This window comes from Mesoplodon densirostris, chromosome 9, assembly GCF_025265405.1.
Source record: "Mesoplodon densirostris isolate mMesDen1 chromosome 9, mMesDen1 primary haplotype, whole genome shotgun sequence".
NCBI classification, from domain to species: domain Eukaryota; kingdom Metazoa; phylum Chordata; class Mammalia; order Artiodactyla; family Ziphiidae; genus Mesoplodon; species Mesoplodon densirostris.
This window is the reverse complement of record NC_082669.1, coordinates 94,691,701-94,710,233: the sequence shown is the minus strand read 5'-3', so window position 1 is coordinate 94,710,233 and position 18,533 is coordinate 94,691,701. Positions and strand designations below refer to the sequence as shown.

At 37.3% G+C, this 18,533-nt stretch overlaps 1 protein-coding gene across 1 annotated transcript in view; it reads right to left on the bottom strand.

Moving 5' to 3' along the window:
• Positions 1-18,533, bottom strand: part of EXOC4 (exocyst complex component 4) — an 828,650-nt gene that overhangs the window by 447,892 nt on the left and 362,225 nt on the right. The window contains exon 10 of the mRNA XM_060108317.1: positions 4,512-4,608. Within this exon, the coding sequence (XP_059964300.1) occupies positions 4,512-4,608 (97 nt within the window). The remainder of the gene's footprint in view (positions 1-4,511; positions 4,609-18,533) is intronic.

The following is an 18,533-nucleotide window of genomic DNA, read 5'->3' as shown; positions in this document are numbered from 1 at the left end:
GGACCTTGTACGATGATTTTATAGGAGGACAGTATAAGTAACTGCTAAGAATATATAAAACATCATAATGGGAATCTGCTATGTGGTCTTCTTAGCAGGATGATTCAGTTTCCAATACTGAAAACCTTTAGGCTGCAAAGAAGGACTGCCAGTTGAATAAAAATTATGAAAAGAATATTTTAAATAAATGAAGTGTAGAAAACCCATACGCAAAGTTTCAGGAAGACAGAGTACAAGATTTGCTAGACAAAGGGGAAGAGCAACAATGAAAAATGAAGGACCTACACACTTGAGGGTTTCTCCCTTCCAATAAAAAACACTTGAGGGCCTCCCTGGTGGCGCAGTGGTTGGGAGTCCGCCTGCCGATGCGGGGGACACGGGTTCGTGCCCCGATCCCGGAGGATCCCACATGCCGCGGAGCGGCTGGGCCCGCGAGCCATGGCCGCGGGGCCTGTGTGTCCGGAGCCTGTGCTCCGCAACGGGAGAGGCCACAGCAGTGAGAGGCCCGCGTACAGCAAAAAAAAAAAAAACAAACAAACAAACAAAAAACACTTGAGTTTACCAAGAGATAGTGTAAGAAAACAATGACATACTATTTAAATAGGTGTTGGCTTGTGATAAAAGCCAACTTGTGATAAGCCCCTTCCAAACTTACTCTCTGAATATGATGTAAGTTATGAATAAAGATTATTATAATCAATTAGAGAAAGAAAAACTGGGATGGAAAAATAATGTGAGTCACTCCATACAAGTAGAAACACATTAGGAGGCAAACTGGGTAACAGGATAGGTAATTGCTCAATAATATCGAACTGGTTTCAAGAGAAGCTGTACCAATTTACACACTGTGTATAAGAGATCCCATTGACCCACATCCTCTCCAATAATTGGTGTTTTCAAGCTTCTTAATTTTTGCCACTCACACAGCTACGAAGTGAGCACCTTTAGGCAAGGGTTTGATCTTATTATTATTATTTTTTGGTTCCGCAGGACCTGGCATAGAATCAGAGTCCAACAAATAACCTGTGAGTCAAACTGAGGTAAAGGAACCTAGATTTGAACCTAGATAACTTGTTGTGGTTTCCATTTTTAATTTCAAAATTTGTGCTTTTTCTCCATCTTTCAATTCTTCTACACTATCTCTCCCACTATGTTATATTGTCTTTGAAATAATAAAATGCTAAATCACATTCACTTTGAACTAGCATGGAAAAAAAATAAATAAGCAAGGGGCATTCCGAAGGATAGAAAATGAGCTCTATACATATTTTATTTAAAGAATATCATAAAAATAAAAGTGACTATTTCTAAACAAGAGTCCACATCTAATTCAGAGAAAAGAACACATCATAAGCATTTAATAAACACTTCAAAAAAGTGTTGATTATGAATAAATGAATGACTAGGAGAAATGAGAAATGTTTTATGATAACTGTTAAAATGAAACAGTATGATAATGAACACTGATTCTTCTCATTATCAAAATGAAACTTCTAAACTTCATTTATTTGTTTGTTTGTTTATTTATTCAATTTTTTGGCTGTGCTGTGTGGTTTGCAGGATCTTAGTTCCCCGACCAGGGATTGAATCTGGGCCATGGCAGTGAAAGCCCAGAATCCTAACCACTAGGCCACCAGGGAACTCTCATAAACTTCTAATCTTTAGAAGAAACAATAAATCCAATAATCAGCCAATGCTGAAGCGTAAAAACTAAAAAAACAAAAACAAAAACAAAACTAACAACACTGAAAGATCTTAGTCATTTGAAGTTCCATAATCCCATTATGAGCATTCAGCTGAGGCTCTATAATGGGTCTGAGAAGTAAGGTTAAAATCTGACCCAAAGGCTAATTTAAAGTCTCATAATGATGACCTGATTAGGAAGGAATTAATTCACCTTGTAGACCACATAATAGTCTTGTGACTTCCTCAACTATTTGCATTATGCCACAAAACTTTCTCCAGTTCTCATCAATAATAAATTAAAATACTGAATGAAAGTAGAGACCAAACTAGTGAGTAAAACTAGTAGGAGTATTATCAAGCCTTAAAACAACTCTCTCGTGAAGCAGCATAAATATAATAGTAAAAAAGAATTGTCAAGAATACATTAAACTCTATCAGTATTTTACCAGAAATGAATTTTATTAAGTGTGAAATAAGTATGTATTTTTTCCATTCTCTTAACTTCGTGTTTAAAAAGATAAAATAAGTTTATGCGAAAAAAATCTCTTGAAAAGTGGTTACTGACAACACTGCTAAAGAAACTTCTAAAGGATTTCTTCCAGAGTTAAAAACAAATGTAAACGTAAGGATTCCATTTATTGAAGATACAGCATAACTTGGCAGTAAATTATGGCGTTAAATCTAGGTTAGAAGATGCCTATAATGATTAAGCTATCTTTCCATTCTCCTAATAATTAGCAACACTAAGTAGAAATCAATTGTAATTGGAAAAGACAGTAAGTACCAAACTAATTACCGAAGTCAGCTGATATATATGATAGTTGTTAGTTAATTTAGAAATTCTAAATGTTGTAATTTACTTATTATATATTCATATATATACACATATATAATGAATTATATACATAAATTCATTGATTTATATATATAAATTGATATATACATATAAATCAACTAAATTTACAGAGGAATAGTTTTAATTCTCTTAATTCCATGATTCTTAACTCACATGAATTTACTTGCTGCTAAAACTTTTTTTTTTTTAAGGTTAGTGATGTTTCTTCAAAAATCTCTTATTTTTAATTGTGTGAAAGTCAGATATTTTTGTAGTTCAACTTATACATTTGTGTTTTCACATTTAAAATTAATTGGGTAAAATATTCCAGTATAATTTTTTAAACTGGTTACCTAAATAAGAGATTTGAATTAAACTAGTTCTAATGATGTCAATTTAGTAAGTGTTGGTTAATGAGAAGGTAGGATAATTCCAGCAATAAACTGTTTCTGTTTTGGAAAAGTATATACAGTATTATCTCTGGCCAGTTCAGTAGCATTTGTTTAACTGTTACACCAAATGCCTCAAATATTACAGGAGTTACCTGAGAAAGTTAAGGTGATGATCTGAAGTACCTAACTTTTAGTGAGCCCAAGAGTTTCTGGTCCATTGTATGAATATACAGCAAAACTAAACACTGGCTCATTATAGAGAAAACATACAATTAATATTATATTGTATGTCTGTGTCCCCAAAGTACCCTTTTTTGTTGTACTCAAAAACACATAACAGGTAATTTGGGCTTCCCTGGTGGTGCAGTGATTAAGAATCCACCTGCCAGTGCAGGGGACACGGGTTTGAGCCCTGGTCAGGGAAGATCCCACATGCTGTGGAGCAACTGAGCCTGTGCACCACAACTACTGAGCCTGCGCTCTAGAGCCCACGGGCCACAACTACTGAGCTCATGAGCCTAGAGTCCATGCTTCGCAACAAGAGAAGCCACCACAATGAGAAGCCTGCACACCACAACTAAGAGTAGCCCCCGCTGGCCGCAACTAGAGAAAGCCCGTGCGCAGCAACAAAGACCCAACGCAGCCATAAATAAATAAATTTAAAAAAACACACATGTAATTTACCATTTCTTAACCTTTTTCAGGTGTACAGTACAGAAGTGTGAACTATGTGCATGCACATTATTGTGTAACATCTGTAGGACTTTCTCATCTTATAAAACTGAAACTTTAGATCCACTGAATAACCACACCCCTTCCCTGCGCCCCCCGCAAAAGTACCTTTTTAAAGGTATTTAGGGCTTAGAAGGTTTTTAAATGAAGTATCACATATTCTTATTTTCTTAAATCACAGTATCACAACAAACTGAGCATTTTAATAGATTTCATTCTAATCACTAACAAGTTTTATCCTTCAATATATAAAACCACATATTTGATTGATATAATGCCTTTCAGTTTTTGTAAATCATATTTGTTCAGAGACCTGCCAGTTCTCAAAGGATATCTGAGTCATTAGTTTAGAACAAACAGATCATGGTGCTGCTATTTTTTCCTGTAAAGGGCCAGTAAGTAAATATTATAGGCTGTGTGAGGCATATGGATTCTGCTGCAAATATTCAAATCTGCAACTAGAGCCCCCAAACTGTTATGGGCAATACATAAATGGACGAGCCTGACTCTGGCGACAAAAATTTATTTACAAAAACAAGGGACAGGCTAGATTTCTCCTGTGGGCCATAGTTTGCCAACCCCTGAAATAGTTAAGGGATAGTGACAAGGAACAGGACAGGGACAGGGAGTAGTTAAGAAAGAAAATCAAATAAATGTATTTATGAAGAATTACTCCTGAGACCAAGTAGCTACTTAGTAGGGTTGACATTAATTTTCTATTGACGAACTTTGATTGTGAGGTCCTATAATATGGAAAAAGTTCTTTTTATGACTTGTTTCAATGCTGACTGACCTACTGGCATTCAGTACATTAGCATAAATAATGAAAATATTGATCTTCAGTAAGTACATAGGATTTGACTTACCTTAATAATGGATGGAATATGACAGTAATATTTCTGGCTCCAGGTTTGCAGACAAATTTTGTTCCTCCACCTTCAATTAAGTTGTCATCAGGACCCCCTTTCAGAAAAAAAATAAAAGACAGATTAGCTTATCAGAACTTTTGCAAAGAAATAAGCCTATCAGATGTATGTTACACTATCACAAGGAAGATCATCTGTGAAAACAGCTGCCTTTAATATTTACAAAATTATTTTATTTTGAATGACTTGATCCAGTCTTCCTCATTAAATAAGCAATTTCACTCTGGAGTGAGAACATGGAAGCACAGTAAGAATAACTGTATATTTAAAGAAACAATGCAAGGGTACAACCCAGTTAAGGTTAAAATTTTGATCTCTAATCACCACTGTCAACCTTGTACAGCACAGCACATGAAAACTTCAGGGGAAGGAAGAAGTGCCGTTCAGACTTGTCTAGGGCTCGAAAGGTTGGAACAGAGGCCCATATGAACCTAACCAAGCATATTTCATCAAATCTAAGACCTCACTAATTGTAAGATACACTATTGTTGTAAGTAACACTAAGAAAAAAAAATCCTGCTAACTAAAGTATACAATGCTTCCTTATTATTTGGAATCTTCTTTTTCTCTTATTGAAAAGTTCTTTACAGTTTAAATACACAGAACTAGGTTAAATAATTCATAAATAAGTAAATTTAAGGATTTATTAAGGTTTTTAAGATAAAGAGGTATTTAGCCAAAATCTCTCATACACATATAATAAGGAAACATAAGAAAAGTGAGTTGGTTAAGGTATTCTTAAAACTATTTAATATTCAGAGTCCAGCTCTTCTGAATGGCTCTAGAGTTGTCACTATCTTTGTTTTCTAAACAATTTCACTAAGTGGATTTCTTGAAGGAGTACATCCAGTATTTTACTCCAAGCTGCTGATACCAATTCTGCAAGGTTTAATGTTGACATGTTCTTGATACTATTAGAAGATTTAAAGAGAAGGTGTTCTTACAACAACCAAGATTAATACTCTTTTGTCAAATGGTCCTTAAGAGGTTCACTAATTGAAACACTGAAGGGTCATGATGTGAAGAATAACCACTCAGCTCACACGTACTGAGGCAAAAACAACTCATTATAACTATCTTCCGGTCGATAGCCATTAAGATGTCACTGATTTAAGATATATCCTAATTTCAGAGTTTAGAACGTGACAAATGTACATCCTGGGGTGTTGGGAGAAATGTTCCCCTGCCCCCGCTTCATGTTTCTATGCATTAGGATGAAGCTCAATTAAAGTAATCCCTGGCCTCTGTCCATCTTTTACCCACTCAAGGGAAGTGAACTAACTCCTTTGGTAAAATTGAGAAGAAAAAGCTGGGCATGCAGAGCTCAGCAACCCCCTTATTCCACTTTAGAAACCAGAATGCCTGTACAAAGTGAGCATTGTCTCACTAAGTTTAGCAATGAAGGTCCTACCTTGTCAGAGAAGGATAAAGTGGTCCAGTACCTTCTATAAGTGAGTAAGTAAATTTGTCTAATTTTGATGTTCAGTCAGCAAACTCATCTGGCTCTCTTAACTAGGCTACATCTTTCAGTCTAGCTTATATCAACATAAAAGTGGTATTTCATCTTCCACTTACTTACTTATATTATTTCATAACAGTGTCAGAACTCTGACAGGAAAGGTAGATGCTATTTAATAGACTTTCTCAAAACCCTAACAATCTACACTTACAATACTGCATTTAGTTTTGCTAAATTAAAGTTTCTTTTTAATTATAGTTCTCTGCATGATACCAAACATAAATCTCACCTGATATATTATCTGCCTTAATGGTCTCTGAGGTATCTTGGAAATTGACTGATAAAAAACATGTGAAGCTTTAGAAATCCATAGCCTGGATCATCGAGACTTCCCAGAGGCATCAGAGTCTAGACAAATCCCATTTGGCTCAGTCATTTCCACCCACTAATCAAAGGATGGTTTTTCTTAAGAAAAACAGAAACTGTAATGGCATGTACAGCTCTAGATTCAAAATCATGAGCTGTTTGTTCTCATTTGGAAAAAAAATCCTCTTGTATTGTTATATTTGCATTGGAGATATCAGTGTTCTGCTAAGTCAGTGATTTTGCTCAGTTAAAAGAAAAGCAAAAGGAGAGCATCAACACTACAACAGGCACGACTCCTTTAATAAAAATCTTCCTCAAAAGGAGACGCAAGAGGGAAGGGATATGGGAACAGATGTATATGTATAACTGATTCACTTTGTTATACAGCAGAAACTAATACACCATTGTGAAGTAATTATACTCCAATAAAGTTGTAAAAAAAAAAGGTCACGTGGTATGGTACAAACAAAAATTAAGAATAAAAATATCTTCTTTACTAACACTTCTCTTTCTAAGATCGTAAAAATCGAGTCAGAATTGAATCACCAAGGAAACGTGCGCATGTGTCAAAGAAATCAGGTTATATTCTGCACTCCAGGAACAACATAAATGACTTCCTGCAATATAAATAAATCTACACACAAAAAATAATGCACTGATCTACTCAATATGAGCATATTTTTAAAGGACAAATATGAGTTGGACTGCATGATCTCTAACGGTTTCTAAAAATTCTGAAGTTTCCTGATTTTAGATACTCAATAATTAAATACAGGCCTGATTACTCCAGCTCCAAACTGGCATCTTCATGCACACTGAACACACTGTATGCATGACCACCTCAGTGCCTTGGTCCACACTGGGCTCTATCTGGGGAGACCTCACCCCTCCTACCATTCCTTTAGGACCCAGGTCTAGACCTAAACTGTCAAGTGCCCCTCTCCCAATGTCCAAAACTCCATTAACAGTGACTTTAGAAAATAAACCATATAACCTTAACATAGGTCTTTTCTGTTACTGTCACTTGCTTTCTAGTTCTTAATTTTCCCCACTTGGAATATAACATCCCAGAAAGTACTTATCAAAATATATATATTTGGTGAATGAAGGAAGGAGAATCGATGACCTAACTCAGTAGAATGTTATTAGAATTAGATGAGAAACTATATGTGCAAGTCCTTGGTGAACTGCCAAGAACCTAACAAATGTCAGCAATGCTCTCTGTATCCCTAAAGGCTTACAGCTAGTAGATGTGCTTCATCAACTTTTGTTGATGACAATCATATGGGGAACACAGATAACGAAAAATAAAGATGCAATACCAAAAATAAGGCACGACAGCCACTAGAAATGTCAGTGGGAGGAAGATTGGGCTGTGAAAATAAAGGCATGATGACAACGCATCAAGCTAGAAACTAATAGTTTCATTTCTTCTAAATCTGTGTTAGCTACATAAAGGCTATAACCGATTCACACAGTAGGGTTAAACTAATTAAAAAGTAAAGATTGGGCAGACTTATTAAAAAAAAAAAGAAAAGAAAGAAAAATTCCCCTCCCTACCTCAACCTACAACCAAAATTCCATCTACAGGAAGCTTGTATGCTTTTCCAAGCCCATTACCAAGTGCCATCAACACTGCAATTGATGTGATTTCCTCTTCACAGACTACAAGTCCAAATCTAGCTAACTAAATTACTAATGAACAGCACCAACCCAGTGAAAATAGTCTTGAAAATGAAGCTGTCAGGACCACAAGTAGAGGTCATGGCCAAAGACTGTATGGTCTGCGAGTCTCCATCCTCTGAGGTTTATTCTAGCTTTTCAATATTCTGCATGAGAAACAAAACTCGCCCCTCCTCACACGCTTTCCGTTAATCAAGTAATCTGGGAGCTGCCGTCATGAATGTTCTCAGAGAACATGTTGCTCAATCCTGAGATGAGCGGGGGATGGGCCGGTGCACCTCCCTCCCCTTCATTCATTATGTTCACAGTAATCCCTGCTGTCCCAGGCCAGGTAACAGGCACCAGAGAAAATGCTGAATGATGATGGATGGCTGGAAAGAAAGGGGAACTGACAGCCATATTACAAGTAAAATATATACTGTGCAGAAAGGAGGGGACAAAATGCTCCAGTCACATTGCCTGGTCCTAACAAGGAGGACAGTGGCTGACGGGCTCCCTCAGGTGATGGGCAAAAGGCACCAGGGCCACCCAGTGACTGCGGGGATGACAGCATCTTAGTGCGTGCAGGCTAGACCCTTCTTTTAGGATTTATTTACTTATAAGTCATTAGCTCCTAAACTTATATATTCCTTGATTCTTCCCAGCTAGAAATTGATGTAGTTTATAATGAACATAGTCATGTTAATAAAACACACAAAAAAACCCAAAGTCTCAGAAAGAAATGGAAAGGAATGTTCTCCCAGAGAGGACTACATACCATACAGTGGGAAGAATGAAAAAGATTTGTGTCAGACCCCGGATCTCTACTTATTAGTAGTATAAGTATGATAAAAATATTTAAATTCTCTGAGTCTCAACTTTCCCATTTATAAAACACAGATTGCAGTAAACTCTTTCAGAGACTTGTGATGATGTTTAGGTAAGATAACGTACTCCAGGGCATTCAGTACAGAATTTGACACATGGTACATCTAAAATAAATGACTGTCTACTTTTTCCCTTTAGAATTACCAAGCAGTTAAGGATCTAAATGATCACACATACACACATAAACACATACACATATATCATTGGAACATAAACTGAAAAAAACAAAAGGCTCAAATTCAAAAAATGTTATCCTTGCTACTTTAGGCAACATCGTACTAGTCAATATCATTAGTGAGACCAATTAAAACACTTTTGTCTTATTTTAGGGTCAATAGAATTGCAGTGAAATTTTTAAAAATTGCCGAGAATACTTAGAGCCTGACAACAGGAAATTAGTCTTTCTCTTAATTTTTCAGTTAAAAATAATCAATATTAAATGTATAGATGTTAAAATTACGCTTGCTCTGTGCCAGGAGCTTAGATGAAAATAGTATAGAATTTGATGGCCATTTTTGTTGAACCACAGAAAGCAGTATGCCTCATCTGACATTTTTAATGTGTTCTGGATGTAAAGTTGGCCTCTCCACATTAAAAAGAACCACAGTGAAGGTGAACTTTTTTTTTAACATCTTTATTGAAGTATAATTGCTTTACAATGTTGTGTTAGTTTCTGTATAACAAAGCAAATCAGCTATACATATACATATATCCCCATATCCCCTCCCTCTTGCGTTTCACTCCCACCCTCCCTATCCCACGCCTCTAAGTGGTCACAAAGCACCGAGCTGATCTCCCTGTGCTATGTGGCTGCTTCCCACTAGCCATCTATTTTACATTTGGTAGTGTATATATGTTCATGCCACTCTCTCACTTCGTCCCAGCTTACCCATCCCCCTCCCTGCATCCTCAAGTCCATTCTCTACATCTGTGTCTTTATTCCTGTCCTGCCCCTAGGTTCTTTAGAACTTTTTTTTTTTTTAGAGTCCATGTATATTTGTTAGCATACGGTATTTGTTTTTCTCTTTCTGACTTACTTCGCTAGGTATGACAGTCTTTAGGTCCATCCACCTCACTACAAATAACTCAATTTCATTTCTTTCTTTTTTTTTTTAAAGAATCAATTTAGTTGTAGAGAGCGGGGGTTACTCTGTTGCGGTGCGCAGGCTTCTCATTGCAGTGGCTTCTCTTGTTGTGGAGCATGGGCTCTAGGTGCACGGGCTTCAGTAGTTGTGGCACATGGGCTTAGCTGTTCCACGGCATGCGGGATCTTCCCGGACCAGGGCTTGAACCCGTGTCCCCTGCACTGGCAGGCAGATTCTTAACCACTGTGCCACCAGGGAAGTCCAATTTTGTTTCTTTTTATGGCTGAGTAATATTCCATTGTATATATGTGCCACATCTTCTTTATCCATTCATCTGTCGATGGACACTTAGGTTGCTTCCATGTCCTGGCTATTGTAAATAGCGCTGCAATGAACACCGCAGTACATGACTCTTTGAATTATGGTTTTCCACATAAAAATTAACCACAGTGAAGGTGAACTTTTTTTTTGATTAAAGTATAAATAATTTACAATGTTGTGTTAGTTTGAAGTGTACAACAAAGTGATTCAGTTATATATATATATATTCTTTTTCAGATTCTTTTCTATTATAGGTTATTACAAGCTGAGTATAGTCCCTTGTGCTATACAGTAGGTCCTTGCTGTTTACTTATTTTATACATAGTAATGTGTATCTGTTAATCCCAAACTCCTAATTTATCCCCTTGCCCCTCGCCCCCGCTATCCCCTTTGGTAACCATAAGTTTGTTTTCTCTGTTGGTGAGTCTATTTCTGTTTTGTAAATAAGTTCATTTGCATAATTTTTTTAGATTCTACATATAAGTGATATCATATAATATTTGTCTTTGTCTGACTTACTTCACTTTGTATGATAATCTCTAGGTCCAACCATGTTGCTGCAAATGGCATTATTTTATTCGTTTTTACGGCTGGAAGGTGAACTTTTCTATAGCAAATATTCTGCTTCACAAATACTTTCTAAGGATTATGAAAATGCATACAGGACTTCCTTGGTGGCACAGTGGTTAAGAATCTGCCTGCCAATGCAGGGGATGCCTGGTTCGAGCCCTGGTCCGGGAGGATCCCACATGCCACTGAGCAACTAAGCCCGTGCGCCACAACTACTGAAGCCCTCGCACCTAGAGCCTGTGCTCCGCAACGAGAAGCCACCGCAATGAGAAGCCTGCACACTGCAATGAAGAGTAGCCCCCACTCGCCGCACCTAGAGAAAGCCCACACACAGCAACAAAGACCCAACGCAGCCATAAATAAATAAATGTAGAAAAAGAAAATGCATACAGTACAATAAATATGGAATTCCTGATTGCATCAATAAAGAGGGTCTTTAATTCGCTCTAGGAGCCAGCTGAATGGCCTGAGTTCCCTAAATTCACAGCTGTCACCTTGCCAGAGGCATTCATTTAGATTAAGTTCTTTAGCAAATGCCTATCCTTAAAGCACAAATTATCATTATGACTTAATGCTGTTGCTGCTGCTACCAGCAGCACCAAACTTGTAACAAGGGTCTGTACACGAGCTTGGTGCTTGGTGCTAGATTAAGAAGAAAACAGGACTTCCCTGGTGGCTCAGTGGTTAAGAATCCGCCTGCCAATGCAGGGGACACTGGTTTGATCCCTGGTCCAGGAAGATCCCGCATGCCATGGAGCAACTAAGCCCATGCACCACAACTACTGAGCCTGCGCTCTAGAGCCTGTGAGCCACAACTACTGAGGCCGTGTGCCACAACTACTGAAGCCTGCGCCACCTAGAGCCTGTGCTCTGTAACAAGAGAAGCCACCACATGAGCAGCCCGTGCACCGCAACGAAGAGTAGACCCCGCTTGCTGCAACTAGAGAAAGCCTGTGTGCAGCAACAAAGACCCAACACAACTAAAAATAAATAAATTAAAATAAGTAAATTTTTAAAAAAAGAAGAAGAAAACAAAGACAAAATACTAATTCTTACCCTCAAATGACTTACTATTACAGACAAGTCAAGCAAATCAGGATTGGTGATGATATTCTACTGCTATTGGATCTGGGAAGAAAATCCAGGCAACAAGCCCCTTTGAGGAAAGGATCATCTTTTGGACTCAACTCTTACCTAGTGTATAATTATTATCAACAATACTTTTCACATACTGTCGTTCATAGATGTAACTCTTGTGCCTAGAATAATTTCTGGCACCTCATAAGCACTTGGCAAATATTCATTAAATAAATATATGAATAAGCATGGATAGCACAGGGAACTATATTCAGTATATTATAATAACCTATAATGGAAAATAATCTGAATACATATGTATATAACTGAATCACTTTGCTATATGCCTGCAACTAACACAATATTGTAAATCAACTATACTTCTTTAAAAAATACATGAAGCTGGGACGAAGTGAGAGAGTGGCATGGACTTATATATACTACCAAATGTAAAATAGATAGCTAGTGGGAAGCAGCCACATAGCACAGGGAGATCAGCTCGGTGCTCTGTGACCACCTAGAGGGGTGGGATAGGGAGGGTGGTAGGGAGACGCAAGAGGGAAGACATACGGGGATATATGTATATGTACAGCTGATTCACTTTGTTATAAAGCAGAAACTAACACACCATTGTAAAGCAATTGTACTCCAATAAAGATGTTTAAAAATTAAAAAAATTTAAAAATACATGAATAAGCAAATGAACAAACAGAAAATGATAAAGAATATCTCTTTTAGACCAATTGAATTCTAAGTACAAACCACACAGGACCAAGCAGTTGTATTTTGCATAGAGTTTGCTCACTGAGGAATCCATGTTTCAATAAAGTGCTGAAAAAGTATATTGATTAAGATGTTATTTGTAGCAGACAATCTTCCAAATAGAAACAAATTAGTTATTCCCACTATAAGTAAATAGCTTGCCTATATTTCAATGCTCAATTATATTTTATTCCTGGATAGCCTAATGTTGTATAATTAAGACAAGTACAAAGTATTACACAGGGAGTAAGAAGAAGGTTAAGAGGGGGGAAGGGGACTGATATTTATTAAACATTGACTAGGAAACTGGTGTTTGTATTCACTTAATCCTAATAATATCCCTGTAATATTATTACCTAACACAGATGAGGAAATGGAGACTTGTGAAGGGCTTAGGGGGATGTGTCTTGCTCAAGGTCCCACACACGGTAGGTTCAGCATTCAAACAATTTTTTCCCAACTGTATATACTACAATGTGCTTAATATCATTTTATGGTCCCAAGAAATTCATAGGGTGAATCAAATGATGTAGATGATGGGTGACAGAGGAAATTTCTAAAATAGGGAGCAGTTAAGCCCTGATTTTACAGTGGTTTGACACGTAAAATGCACTTTCCATGTAATCAACACTAAATACCATGGTTGGTTATCCAAGTCAAGGCACACAAAGCCTCTTTGACCAAAAATGTAGGTGAAGCTTAAGAAAAACAACATTCTATGGATAAAACCCTCATGTAGACAATGTTTCTGGAGGAAACACATTTAATGGTCCGAGGCCAAAAATAACACTTTCTAATACAGTCCCAGCAGCAAGAAGCAGAACTCTACTTTTCCCCCTTTCTCGACTTGCCAGTAGAGGATATAAGGGGCCCTCTACTGGTGAGGACTCCTTGGAGGTCCAGGAACATGAAGGTAGAAGAACAAGGGTTGGGACCTTCAGGGAGGGAACTCGGATAATCTGCCTGTATTAATACCTAAAACACTGGTATAAGCTGATTTTTTTTCTGTTTCTCCTTTTAAGTAAAATATTCGAATAGCCCTTCTTTGCTTCTTCTTTTACTGTTACTACAGGTCGGTTCTACATGTCTATTCTTTTGAGGCCCATACAGTGTTTTATGTTTTTTTTACTTTAGTAACAAAGGAAAAAGGGAAGATGAGGAAGAATGACTGGAAGTTTGGGATTGTCATGCACACACTGCTATATTTAAAACAGATAACCAACAAGGAGAGCACAGGGAGCTCTGCTCAGTAGTCTGTAATAACCTAAATGGGAATGGAATTTGAAAAAGAATAGATACATGTATATGTATAACTGAATCACTTTCCTGTACACTGGAAACTAACACAACATTGTCAATCAACTATACTCCACTATAAAATAAAAATTTTTTAAATAGACAAAATACAGTGATACTATCATGACAAAAAAATGTTTTGAAAAGTCTCAAAGGTCTCACAATAAAATAAGCACTTCTAGTGTGTAAATTTAGTTAATTTTTTTCTTTTAACATAAAACCTTGTCTGTATTTCTTTTTCTTTTCAGCTTTATTGAGGTATAATTAACAAAACTGTAAGATATTTTAAGTTTACATTGTGATAGTTTGATACACATACCCACTGTGAAAGGATTCCTCCCCATCCAAAGTAACACAGCCATAGCTTCATATTTTTTGTAAGAACATTTAAGTTTCATTCTCTTAGCAAATTGCAATTATACTATACCCTTGTCTCTAATAATGTTGTCCTCAGTAATTTTTGAAAATACTGAAGCATGAATTTTGGGCTAATAACTTAATATGAACCCATAACTTAATATGAACCCATAACTTAATATGAACATGGCAAACCCTGTGAGAAAAGCAAATGATGCCAGTGGGTTCTTTTGGTACTCAAAAATTATAATACAATAGGGATGACATGCATCACTCAAGATACCATTATTCCCTGTCATGAGCACTGTCAGTCATCGCCAACTGAACCAGAATCCATGGGTGTTCTAAGCAGCCACAACAGTTGTTAGGAGTTGAAACTTACCAACCCTTTGAACAAGAAAAACCATGTCTCTTGCTCAACATTCTACCCTCATCAAATCCAAAACTAAACCAAAACAATCAAATAAACAAAATGCTCTCCTGGACACTGTCACAGTACTTTTATTATACAATATGGGTCTCTTAGGGGTGGTGTGAAAAAGCAAAGAATTAGGGGTTCCTGATGAGTAAATTCATGCTCAATTTCCTTACTGGGGTGGAGGCTTAAGGTGAGTGGGGCTGAAATGAGCTAATCTTTGAAAGGAATGGGAGAAAAAAAATATTGATGAAGGAGTCCTTGATAATCCTATACTGCTGAGGGCCCAGGTGAGAAGAAATAACTGGAATTTACAGCAACAGCATATAATATGGAACATTCTAGAGCAGAAATAAGTGTGGAGAAGAGAGACTCTGAGAGCCAGAGTTAAGGATTTACCAGCTGGATGTGTGAGAAGGCAACGGGGAAAAAAAGAGTTGAAGGTTCTGGTAAGAAAAACAATTCAGGTGATGAACCACAGATGGGTCAAGGCTTGATAAGAAAAGAAAGGAAGTTTGAAAGAAACTTGAATAAAGTATATGGTAGAAGATGACACTTGAGGGTCTCTATAAGGTCAAAGAACATTCGAGGCTGGAGTGAGAGGGAGAGATTTGAAAGGAACAGGAGGCCACAGAGAGGGACATACTGAGAATTGTTTTTGTCCTCACTTTCCCTGTGGTCACAATCACAGGAAGCCCTCCCCTGAATTAGAAATGGGGTGGTGAATGTGGGGGGCAGTTAAGTTTGATGTTTGGTAGTTAAAGAATTAGGCGGCAGCAAAGTTTGGGAGTGGGGGTAAGACTCAGTACTGAAAGAAAGAAGGAAATCCCACGGATCTGAGCCCAGAGGGAAAAGGGAAGTTCCTTTTCGTTCTCCCTAGAGTCACTCATAGGTATAAGGTATAATGTAGGGAAAGACCACCTAAATTAGGGACTGCCCAGCGATGGATCATTGTGAGAAAGACAAACCACATGTGTCTTGAAGCATAAAGAATAGTAGAGTATGTGCATGTGCAGTATCTTATTTTTTGGAAATTTCAATGTGAGCAGGCTGCTAGGAAGCAAATAACTCATCTGAGTTATGTTTCAAGTAAGGCAATCTCTCCTACATTTTCGGTTGAAGACCCTGAATAATTCTTATAAAGAAATAAAAATCGTATCTTGTAGTTCAAGAACTGAACACATTCTAGATCCTAAGTAACAAGTGAAATTTATAACAATCTATTATTTTGGGGGTGATCTCTTGGTTTAAAGAAGAGAAGGAGAAAAAAAAAAAACAGTTACTTAATTATCTTCCTAACAAATGAGAAGAGGTTTTGGAGGATAGGATGACAAGAAACAAAGATAAATGAAGCAACAATTTTTAAGGTTAATAATAGCTCATCCTGAGCCATCTGTAAAATGTTCACCTGGAGTTCTTATGAGCATAAGTCAAAAAAAGTTCCATTAGTAACAGTACTGACAGTTTCTGTAATGGAGTCTGAGATGGCATGTTCTGTGAAGAGCATAGCGTGAAGTATGACCAATTGCCAAAGGACCCAAAGTCATTGCATGCAGATTTTTAAATCGTTGATCAATAAGGCACCAGGGAACTTTGACCACTGTTGAGGAGCATTCCTACCTTAGGGACATTATCCTCCAACTCACTTTATTTTAAGGCTACGTCAGGAGACTGCATTGATCCTTTTTTCTCTTTCCACTCTTTAACAGATGCCCTAGTTTTAATTATCTTCAATCTATTAAATTTATTTTAGTGGCTAGTTGGGTATATCTAGCTCAGAGATTCTCATATATGTAAGCTGGAGCCTGCAACCTTACTTATCATGTGCCTGGTTTCCTAGCATAATGTTTTCAAAGTTCATTCATGTTGTAGCATTTATCAGTATAGTACTTCATTTCTTTTTATGGCTGAATAAAATTCCAGTGTATCTATACACCACACTTATCTATTTACCAGGTGATAAAACATTTGGGTAGTTCCACTTTTTGGCTATTATGAACAATGCTACTATGAACACCCATGTGTAAGTTTTGTGTGGACATATGTTTCCTCTTCCATATATACCTAGAATTTGCACTGCTGGGTCATATGCTACATCTATGTTTAACATTTTGAGGAACTAGCAGACTGTTTTCCAAAAAGTCTATGTCTTAATGCTCATTATTGTTTCATTTTTAAATAACTAATTATTTAAAATAAAATCTGAACGTGGGGGGGATGGGGTGCTGCAATGGTCAGCACACAGAGGAAGTATAAGTATCTTGTTCTCCAGAAGAACCCTCTCCCACCAGCCCTAGACCCCCGCCTCCTGACTCCTGTAGGGGTGGCCCTGTCTGTTTCCATCATTAAGGAAGCATTACCAGGTGTCACAGGTGGTGGCTAGGGCAGAAGAAGCATTTGGGCATTGGTACAGCTGGGTAACTATCTGTACTATCTGTACTGTTTCAACTAAGTGTCTGTGCTGGTTCATCACCCACGATTAAAACAGACAATAAGGTTCCTCTCCTCACTCAGTTTTCAGGTTGCAGAAGATTCTACTGTTCACTCAGTCGTCCTTGTTAAAATAAAGCAAGTGATATGAAGGTCGACAGAATGCAGTGAAGTTCTCTAATCAGATGAGCCCATCTCAGTGCTGACCTAACACGTATGTTTGACCAGTCAGGAGCCTTCTGATGATGTCTTGTCAGCTGAGTGGTAGATTTATGGGGCGATTAAGCATCAAGCTGAAAACACACTGAGACCATCAATCTTATTTTGCCTGTGAAATGGCCTACGGTGGAGTCCAGGCCACTGGAAATGCTTAGCGCAGAAACAGTTCATTTGGAAGAAATGCTATTGTTAAATGCTGTCATTGTCTTCACACTCAGAGATATGCTTAAATCTAAGTACTCCCAAAGTTTGAAAGGAATTATTTTGAAGGGCTTGATGTAACAGGTACAAAGAATAATAACCCCAAATGACTTTGAGAAGTAAGAGAGACAAAGGTCTCTTCAAATACAAATTAAGAGTCAAAATACAAGTGGCACAACATGGTAGCATTTAGCTCACTGACAAGGATAATCAGTGCTGGCATCCAAACAGAAACAACATTATTTCATGGCTCATTGGAAGCATCTGGATTACTGAAGCACAGGTGGCTTCAAATAACTTTACCAATCACTGTTTAGGTTTAATCAGCAATAGTCAACCTTCCAGGCACTCTAGGCAACAATTCTTGCAATATTCTCACTGAATCAAAACTGGTCTTCCAAGTCAGCTAAACATGAGCAGTGACATGATCAACACTCAGAATTAGAGCTGGCACAGTCATTTTTTTTGTCTGTTGCTGTATAAATAGAGCACAATATAGGACTGTGCACACCCAACGTTCAGCCAATAATTGATAAAAAACAATCAGTGTTTTACAACCTATTTAGACTCTCCATTCCTTGCAGGTCTCAATGTCCAATATACTTTTTTACCATAATGGAATACGAGATTGATTTAAAAATGAAATACAGTCCTCTCGTTCATCTACAACTGAAATAATGACAATTATTTTTAAAAATGAGCCTGTTATGTTTGAAATCTTGACCTCTGTCCTTCATTAAATGCAGTAAGTTCAACATCAGCCACCCACCAAAAAGTCGTGAATTTGTAGTGAATTTTTACAATCATATTTGCTCCACATTTTTCTGGCAAACATATTTTGAACTTATTCTCAA